At 49.5% G+C, this 9,055-nt stretch overlaps 1 protein-coding gene and 2 long non-coding RNA genes across 3 annotated transcripts; all 3 read right to left on the bottom strand.

The window, feature by feature from the left end:
- Nucleotides 1-406: 406 nt before the first annotated feature.
- On the bottom strand, nucleotides 407-2,466 carry LOC146695070 (uncharacterized). The gene is made up of 2 exons (XR_014923509.1): nucleotides 2,359-2,466; nucleotides 407-2,276 (listed from the first exon to the last, which is right to left on the bottom strand). It is a non-coding gene; the product is annotated as an uncharacterized LOC146695070 (long non-coding RNA).
- A 199-nt stretch (nucleotides 2,467-2,665) lies between these two features.
- On the bottom strand, nucleotides 2,666-4,725 carry LOC146695069 (uncharacterized). Its single transcript, XR_014923508.1, has 2 exons — nucleotides 4,618-4,725; nucleotides 2,666-4,535 (listed from the first exon to the last, which is right to left on the bottom strand). It is a non-coding gene; the product is annotated as an uncharacterized LOC146695069 (long non-coding RNA).
- Nucleotides 4,726-4,924: 199 nt separating this feature from the next.
- Nucleotides 4,925-6,966, bottom strand: LOC146695068 (inverted formin-2-like; the record flags this gene model as incomplete). The annotated part of the gene is made up of 3 exons (XM_085476976.1): nucleotides 4,925-6,607; nucleotides 6,724-6,794; nucleotides 6,877-6,966. Coding segments are annotated over 3 exons (300 nt in total), but the record flags the coding sequence as incomplete, so codon positions are not given.
- Nucleotides 6,967-9,055: the final 2,089 nt, after the last annotated feature.

Genomic DNA, 9,055 nt, shown 5'->3' with positions numbered 1-9,055 from the left:
CTGAACTCCTATATGTGTTTACCCAGCAGCCTTTGCACAGATCTCCAGGTCATCGGGCAGGTTGAGCAGGTCGGGGTGATTCTCTTCAGCCTCCTAAGGGTCACAAACAGCAGCAACTGAATTATTATGAGAATACTGCAGTATTCCCCAGTATTCGTAGTATTCCCAGCATTACCTGCAGGATGTGGTGCAGCAGCGTGACTCTCGACTTGTTGGCTTTGGTTTCGGTCAGAATTCTGACTTTAATCTCAGAATTCTGACTTTAATCTCAGAATTCTGACTTTTTTTTTTTCTGAGATTAAAGTCAGAATTCTGACTTTAATCTCAGAATTCTGACTTTAATCTCAGAATTCTGACTTTTTTTTTTTCTGAGATTAAAGTCAGAATTCTGACTTTAATCTCAGAATTCTGACTTTAATCTCAGAATTCTGACTTTAATCTCAGAATTCTGACATTTTTTTTCTGAGATTAAAGTCAGAATTCTGACTTAATCTTTGCTCCTGTTGACCTGGGTCACATCCTGCTGACTAGCTGTGTGCTGGACTTCCTGCTGCGCCGGTCTGGTGTCCACTTCAGACTCCGGACCCTGGACCTCAGCTGCGGGGCGTTCACAGAGGGCCTGGAGCTCTGAGGCAGCTCTGTCTGGCTCTGCTGGCTCCGGTTCTGGTCTGGTTCCAGCAGGTGGATGTGTGGGAGTCCGGACCTCCTCCCGAGGCTTCTCGGGAAAATCTGGCTTATCTTGGGCCGGTGACATCTGCGTGACCCCGGGGTGACCTGAAAAGGAGAACTTGATCAAACGAGCAGTAGTGACAAGAAAGTCTGCAGAAGTCCTGCCGGGCTCTCACCTTCGACCCCACCGTCCGGCTCTGCCCGTGGGCTTGTCTTCCTCAGCCTGCAGCCCTTCCTGATCTCGGCCAGCAGGTTGTCGACGGTGCATCCTTCGTCCCAATTGGCCATGTCTGTCCTAACTGCAGCACAGACACACGTTCCCCTGTGAGCTTAGCGCACGTGTCACAAACAACAGGTGAAAGCTGTCACTGCATCACCTGACAGCCTCACAGGTACAGCAGCATTTAATCTTTACAAACTTTCTTCTCGTCCTGATGCTGTCACATCATTTCCTTTAAATATTCAGCTGCTGATAAACTGTTGCAGAAAAATGTTGCTGATGTCAGCTATTGATTCTCGACCTGTCCGTCACCGGCCCTTCACATGTCTCACCTGTTCTCCACTTGCACTTGACCTGTCCTTCACCTGCCACACCTGGAGAGACAGGTGAGGGACACCTGTCTCTCCATTTAAGGAGGGAGGATTTAAGGTGAAATAATGGTGTCTGACTTACTGATCTTTCTGGTGGGGGCTTCTTCTCTCAGTTTCCTCCCTTCCTCCAACCTCTTCCTCCTCTTCTCCTGCTCCCTGTGACCTTCGTTCTCCTGATCGAAGAATAAAAGGAACACACAGTTCAAACTTCAGCAGGCTAACCGGCCCCCCAGAGAGGGCGGAGCTTAACATTTACAGGGAAACAGGACTAATGTGTGGCAGCTACCACACTTTGTCACGGTTCAAGTCAGAGCCGATTGGCTGGCTGAGACATAGTTTAAATGACACATGCAAACGTGCGGCAGGGTATGAGTCCTGCAGACTGAGCCGCACTGCGATTGGCGCTGACCTTGAGGGTTCGAAGGAAGAGGTCTCTGAATGCCTTGATGGTGCTGAAGAGCTCTTCGAGGGAGAAGCTGCTGCTGTCCTCACAGAGGTAGGCGGACAGGTGCTTCCTCTGCTCCTCCACAGATGACAGCAGGAGTTGCAGCTGCTCAACAGCCTGCAGGCTCTCCTGGTAACACCACATAAGAACAACAGGTAAGTTCACCTGGAACAGCAGGTCTGTCCCACTAAAACGGTGTCAGTGAGTGTACAGACTGGATTTATCTGCCCGTAAAGGTGACAGCCTCATCCTGAGTGACTCACCTGTATGGTGGACAGGTACTGCTCCTTCATGTCGTCAGATGAGGAGGAAACGCTCCTCTCTGAGTTTTTCAGCCGTTTGTTTAGAGTCTTTGTTTCAGACTGAATAGAGTCCAAGCTGAGCCTGCAGGTGGAGTCAGAGGGCAACATTTAACACCGCTGCAGGCGAAACACCTGAGCTACCACGTCACAGACTCCACCCAGCAGTCTGTACGTGACTGAACTCCTATATGTGTTTACCCAGCAGCCTTTGCACAGATCTCCAGGTCATCGGGCAGGTTGAGCAGGTCGGGGTGATTCTCTTCAGCCTCCTAAGGGTCACAAACAGCAGCAACTGAATTATTATGAGAATACTGCAGTATTCCCCAGTATTCGTAGTATTCCCAGCATTACCTGCAGGATGTGGTGCAGCAGCGTGACTCTCGACTTGTTGGCTTTGGTTTCGGTCAGAATTCTGACTTTAATCTCAGAATTCTGACTTTAATCTCAGAATTCTGACTTTTTTTTTTTCTGAGATTAAAGTCAGAATTCTGACTTTAATCTCAGAATTCTGACTTTAATCTCAGAATTCTGACTTTTTTTTTTTCTGAGATTAAAGTCAGAATTCTGACTTTAATCTCAGAATTCTGACTTTTTTTTTTTCTGAGATTAAAGTCAGAATTCTGACTTTAATCTCAGAATTCTGACTTTAATCTCAGAATTCTGACTTTAATCTCAGAATTCTGACTTTAATCTCAGAATTCTGACATTTTTTTTCTGAGATTAAAGTCAGAATTCTGACTTAATCTTTGCTCCTGTTGACCTGGGTCACATCCTGCTGACTAGCTGTGTGCTGGACTTCCTGCTGCGCCGGTCTGGTGTCCACTTCAGACTCCGGACCCTGGACCTCAGCTGCGGGGCGTTCACAGAGGGCCTGGAGCTCTGAGGCAGCTCTGTCTGGCTCTGCTGGCTCCGGTTCTGGTCTGGTTCCAGCAGGTGGATGTGTGGGAGTCCGGACCTCCTCCCGAGGCTTCTCGGGAAAATCTGGCTTATCTTGGGCCGGTGACATCTGCGTGACCCCGGGGTGACCTGAAAAGGAGAACTTGATCAAACGAGCAGTAGTGACAAGAAAGTCTGCAGAAGTCCTGCCGGGCTCTCACCTTCGACCCCACCGTCCGGCTCTGCCCGTGGGCTTGTCTTCCTCAGCCTGCAGCCCTTCCTGATCTCGGCCAGCAGGTTGTCGACGGTGCATCCTTCGTCCCAATTGGCCATGTCTGTCCTAACTGCAGCACAGACACACGTTCCCCTGTGAGCTTAGCGCACGTGTCACAAACAACAGGTGAAAGCTGTCACTGCATCACCTGACAGCCTCACAGGTACAGCAGCATTTAATCTTTACAAACTTTCTTCTCGTCCTGATGCTGTCACATCATTTCCTTTAAATATTCAGCTGCTGATAAACTGTTGCAGAAAAATGTTGCTGATGTCAGCTATTGATTCTCGACCTGTCCGTCACCGGCCCTTCACATGTCTCACCTGTTCTCCACTTGCACTTGACCTGTCCTTCACCTGCCACACCTGGAGAGACAGGTGAGGGACACCTGTCTCTCCATTTAAGGAGGGAGGATTTAAGGTGAAATAATGGTGTCTGACTTACTGATCTTTCTGGTGGGGGCTTCTTCTCTCAGTTTCCTCCCTTCCTCCAACCTCTTCCTCCTCTTCTCCTGCTCCCTGTGACCTTCGTTCTCCTGATCGAAGAATAAAAGGAACACACAGTTCAAACTTCAGCAGGCTAACCGGCCCCCCAGAGAGGGCGGAGCTTAACATTTACAGGGAAACAGGACTAATGTGTGGCAGCTACCACACTTTGTCACGGTTCAAGTCAGAGCCGATTGGCTGGCTGAGACATAGTTTAAATGACACATGCAAACGTGCGGCAGGGTATGAGTCCTGCAGACTGAGCCGCACTGCGATTGGCGCTGACCTTGAGGGTTCGAAGGAAGAGGTCTCTGAATGCCTTGATGGTGCTGAAGAGCTCTTCGAGGGAGAAGCTGCTGCTGTCCTCACAGAGGTAGGCGGACAGGTGCTTCCTCTGCTCCTCCACAGATGACAGCAGGAGTTGCAGCTGCTCAACAGCCTGCAGGCTCTCCTGGTAACACCACATAAGAACAACAGGTAAGTTCACCTAGAACAGCAGGTCTGTCCCACTAAAACGGTGTCAGTGAGTGTACAGACTGGATTTATCTGCCCGTAAAGGTGACAGCCTCATCCTGAGTGACTCACCTGTATGGTGGACAGGTACTGCTCCTTCATGTCGTCAGATGAGGAGGAAACGCTCCTCTCTGAGTTTTTCAGCCGTTTGTTTAGAGTCTTTGTTTCAGACTGAATAGAGTCCAAGCTGAGCCTGCAGGTGGAGTCAGAGGGCAACATTTAACACCGCTGCAGGCGAAACACCTGAGCTACCACGTCACAGACTCCACCCAGCAGTCTGTACGTGACTGAACTCCTATATGTGTTTACCCAGCAGCCTTTGCACAGATCTCCAGGTCATCGGGCAGGTTGAGCAGGTCGGGGTGATTCTCTTCAGCCTCCTAAGGGTCACAAACAGCAGCAACTGAATTATTATGAGAATACTGCAGTATTCCCCAGTATTCGTAGTATTCCCAGCATTACCTGCAGGATGTGGTGCAGCAGCGTGACTCTCGACTTGTTGGCTTTGGTTTCGGTCAGAATTCTGACTTTAATCTCAGAATTCTGACTTTAATCTCAGAATTCTGACTTTTTTTTTTTCTGAGATTAAAGTCAGAATTCTGACTTTAATCTCAGAATTCTGACTTTAATCTCAGAATTCTGACTTTTTTTTTTTCTGAGATTAAAGTCAGAATTCTGACTTTAATCTCAGAATTCTGACTTTAATCTCAGAATTCTGACTTTTTTTTTTTCTGAGATTAAAGTCAGAATTCTGACTTTAAAGTCAGAATTCTGACTTTAATCTCAGAATTCTGACTTTAATCTCAGAATTCTGACATTTTTTTTCTGAGATTAAAGTCAGAATTCTGACTTAATCTTTGCTCCTGTTGACCTGGGTCACATCCTGCTGACTAGCTGTGTGCTGGACTTCCTGCTGCGCCGGTCTGGTGTCCACTTCAGACTCCGGACCCTGGACCTCAGCTGCGGGGCGTTCACAGAGGGCCTGGAGCTCTGAGGCAGCTCTGTCTGGCTCTGCTGGCTCCGGTTCTGGTCTGGTTCCAGCAGGTGGATGTGTGGGAGTCCGGACCTCCTCCCGAGGCTTCTCGGGAAAATCTGGCTTATCTTGGGCCGGTGACATCTGCGTGACCCCGGGGTGACCTGAAAAGGAGAACTTGATCAAACGAGCAGTAGTGACAAGAAAGTCTGCAGAAGTCCTGCCGGGCTCTCACCTTCGACCCCACCGTCCGGCTCTGCCCGTGGGCTTGTCTTCCTCAGCCTGCAGCCCTTCCTGATCTCGGCCAGCAGGTTGTCGACGGTGCATCCTTCGTCCCAATTGGCCATGTCTGTCCTAACTGCAGCACAGACACACGTTCCCCTGTGAGCTTAGCGCACGTGTCACAAACAACAGGTGAAAGCTGTCACTGCATCACCTGACAGCCTCACAGGTACAGCAGCATTTAATCTTTACAAACTTTCTTCTCGTCCTGATGCTGTCACATCATTTCCTTTAAATATTCAGCTGCTGATAAACTGTTGCAGAAAAATGTTGCTGATGTCAGCTATTGATTCTCGACCTGTCCGTCACCGGCCCTTCACATGTCTCACCTGTTCTCCACTTGCACTTGACCTGTCCTTCACCTGCCACACCTGGAGAGACAGGTGAGGGACACCTGTCTCTCCATTTAAGGAGGGAGGATTTAAGGTGAAATAATGGTGTCTGACTTGCTGATCTTTCTGGTGGGGGCTTCTTCTCTCAGTTTCCTCCCTTCCTCCAACCTCTTCCTCCTCTTCTCCTGCTCCCTGTGACCTTCGTTCTCCTGATCGAAGAATAAAAGGAACACACAGTTCAAACTTCAGCAGGCTAACCGGCCCCCCAGAGAGGGCGGAGCTTAACATTTACAGGGAAACAGGACTAATGTGTGGCAGCTACCACACTTTGTCACGGTTCAAGTCAGAGCCGATTGGCTGGCTGAGACATAGTTTAAATGACACATGCAAACGTGCGGCAGGGTATGAGTCCTGCAGACTGAGCCGCACTGCGATTGGCGCTGACCTTGAGGGTTCGAAGGAAGAGGTCTCTGAATGCCTTGATGGTGCTGAAGAGCTCTTCGAGGGAGAAGCTGCTGCTGTCCTCACAGAGGTAGGCGGACAGGTGCTTCCTCTGCTCCTCCACAGATGACAGCAGGAGTTGCAGCTGCTCAACAGCCTGCAGGCTCTCCTGGTAACACCACATAAGAACAACAGGTAAGTTCACCTGGAACAGCAGGTCTGTCCCACTAAAACGGTGTCAGTGAGTGTACAGACTGGATTTATCTGCCCGTAAAGGTGACAGCCTCATCCTGAGTGACTCACCTGTATGGTGGACAGGTACTGCTCCTTCATGTCGTCAGATGAGGAGGAAACGCTCCTCTCTGAGTTTTTCAGCCGTTTGTTTAGAGTCTTTGTTTCAGACTGAATAGAGTCCAAGCTGAGCCTGCAGGTGGAGTCAGAGGGCAACATTTAACACCGCTGCAGGCGAAACACCTGAGCTACCACGTCACAGACTCCACCCAGCAGTCTGTACGTGACTGAACTCCTATATGTGTTTACCCAGCAGCCTTTGCACAGATCTCCAGGTCATCGGGCAGGTTGAGCAGGTCGGGGTGATTCTCTTCAGCCTCCTAAGGGTCACAAACAGCAGCAACTGAATTATTATGAGAATACTGCAGTATTCCCCAGTATTCGTAGTATTCCCAGCATTACCTGCAGGATGTGGTGCAGCAGCGTGACTCTCGACTTGTTGGCTTTGGTTTCGGTCAGAATTCTGACTTTAATCTCAGAATTCTGACTTTTTTTTTTTCTGAGATTAAAGTCAGAATTCTGACTTTAATCTCAGAATTCTGACTTTAATCTCAGAATTCTGACTTTTTTTTTTTCTGAGATTAAAGTCAGAATTCTGACTTTAATCTCAGAATTCTGACTTTAATCTCAGAATTCTGACTTTTTTTTTTTTCTGAGATTAAAGTCAGAATTCTGACTTTAAAGTCAGAATTCTGACTTTAATCTCAGAATTCTGACTTTAATCTCAGAATTCTGACTTTAATCTCAGAATTCTGACATTTTTTTTCTGAGATTAAAGTCAGAATTCTGACTTAATCTTTGCTCCTGTTGACCTGGGTCACATCCTGCTGACTAGCTGTGTGCTGGACTTCCTGCTGCGCCGGTCTGGTGTCCACTTCAGACTCCGGACCCTGGACCTCAGCTGCGGGGCGTTCACAGAGGGCCTGGAGCTCTGAGGCAGCTCTGTCTGGCTCTGCTGGCTCCGGTTCTGGTCTGGTTCCAGCAGGTGGATGTGTGGGAGTCCGGACCTCCTCCCGAGGCTTCTCGGGAAAATCTGGCTTATCTTGGGCCGGTGACATCTGCGTGACCCCGGGGTGACCTGAAAAGGAGAACTTGATCAAACGAGCAGTAGTGACAAGAAAGTCTGCAGAAGTCCTGCCGGGCTCTCACCTTCGACCCCACCGTCCGGCTCTGCCCGTGGGCTTGTCTTCCTCAGCCTGCAGCCCTTCCTGATCTCGGCCAGCAGGTTGTCGACGGTGCATCCTTCGTCCCAATTGGCCATGTCTGTCCTAACTGCAGCACAGACACACGTTCCCCTGTGAGCTTAGCGCACGTGTCACAAACAACAGGTGAAAGCTGTCACTGCATCACCTGACAGCCTCACAGGTACAGCAGCATTTAATCTTTACAAACTTTCTTCTCGTCCTGATGCTGTCACATCATTTCCTTTAAATATTCAGCTGCTGATAAACTGTTGCAGAAAAATGTTGCTGATGTCAGCTATTGATTCTCGACCTGTCCGTCACCGGCCCTTCACATGTCTCACCTGTTCTCCACTTGCACTTGACCTGTCCTTCACCTGCCACACCTGGAGAGACAGGTGAGGGACACCTGTCTCTCCATTTAAGGAGGGAGGATTTAAGGTGAAATAATGGTGTCTGACTTACTGATCTTTCTGGTGGGGGCTTCTTCTCTCAGTTTCCTCCCTTCCTCCAACCTCTTCCTCCTCTTCTCCTGCTCCCTGTGACCTTCGTTCTCCTGATCGAAGAATAAAAGGAACACACAGTTCAAACTTCAGCAGGCTAACCGGCCCCCCAGAGAGGGCGGAGCTTAACATTTACAGGGAAACAGGACTAATGTGTGGCAGCTACCACACTTTGTCACGGTTCAAGTCAGAGCCGATTGGCTGGCTGAGACATAGTTTAAATGACACATGCAAACGTGCGGCAGGGTATGAGTCCTGCAGACTGAGCCGCACTGCGATTGGCGCTGACCTTGAGGGTTCGAAGGAAGAGGTCTCTGAATGCCTTGATGGTGCTGAAGAGCTCTTCGAGGGAGAAGCTGCTGCTGTCCTCACAGAGGTAGGCGGACAGGTGCTTCCTCTGCTCCTCCACAGATGACAGCAGGAGTTGCAGCTGCTCAACAGCCTGCAGGCTCTCCTGGTAACACCACATAAGAACAACAGGTAAGTTCACCTAGAACAGCAGGTCTGTCCCACTAAAACGGTGTCAGTGAGTGTACAGACTGGATTTATCTGCCCGTAAAGGTGACAGCCTCATCCTGAGTGACTCACCTGTATGGTGGACAGGTACTGCTCCTTCATGTCGTCAGATGAGGAGGAAACGCTCCTCTCTGAGTTTTTCAGCCGTTTGTTTAGAGTCTTTGTTTCAGACTGAATAGAGTCCAAGCTGAGCCTGCAGGTGGAGTCAGAGGGCAACATTTAACACCGCTGCAGGCGAAACACCTGAGCTACCACGTCACAGACTCCACCCAGCAGTCTGTACGTGACTGAACTCCTATATGTGTTTACCCAGCAGCCTTTGCACAGATCTCCAGGTCATCGGGCAGGTTGAGCAGGTCGGGGTGATTCTCTTCAGCCTCC

The sequence above is a fragment of the Copadichromis virginalis genome, linkage group LG13 (genome assembly GCF_057382275.1).
Source record: "Copadichromis virginalis isolate Kocher_CV1m ecotype Utaka linkage group LG13, C_Virginalis_male_GT1.1, whole genome shotgun sequence".
Taxonomy (NCBI): domain Eukaryota; kingdom Metazoa; phylum Chordata; class Actinopteri; order Cichliformes; family Cichlidae; genus Copadichromis; species Copadichromis virginalis.
The sequence above is the reverse complement of the archived record's forward strand: the minus strand, read 5'-3'. Positions and strand labels throughout refer to the sequence as shown.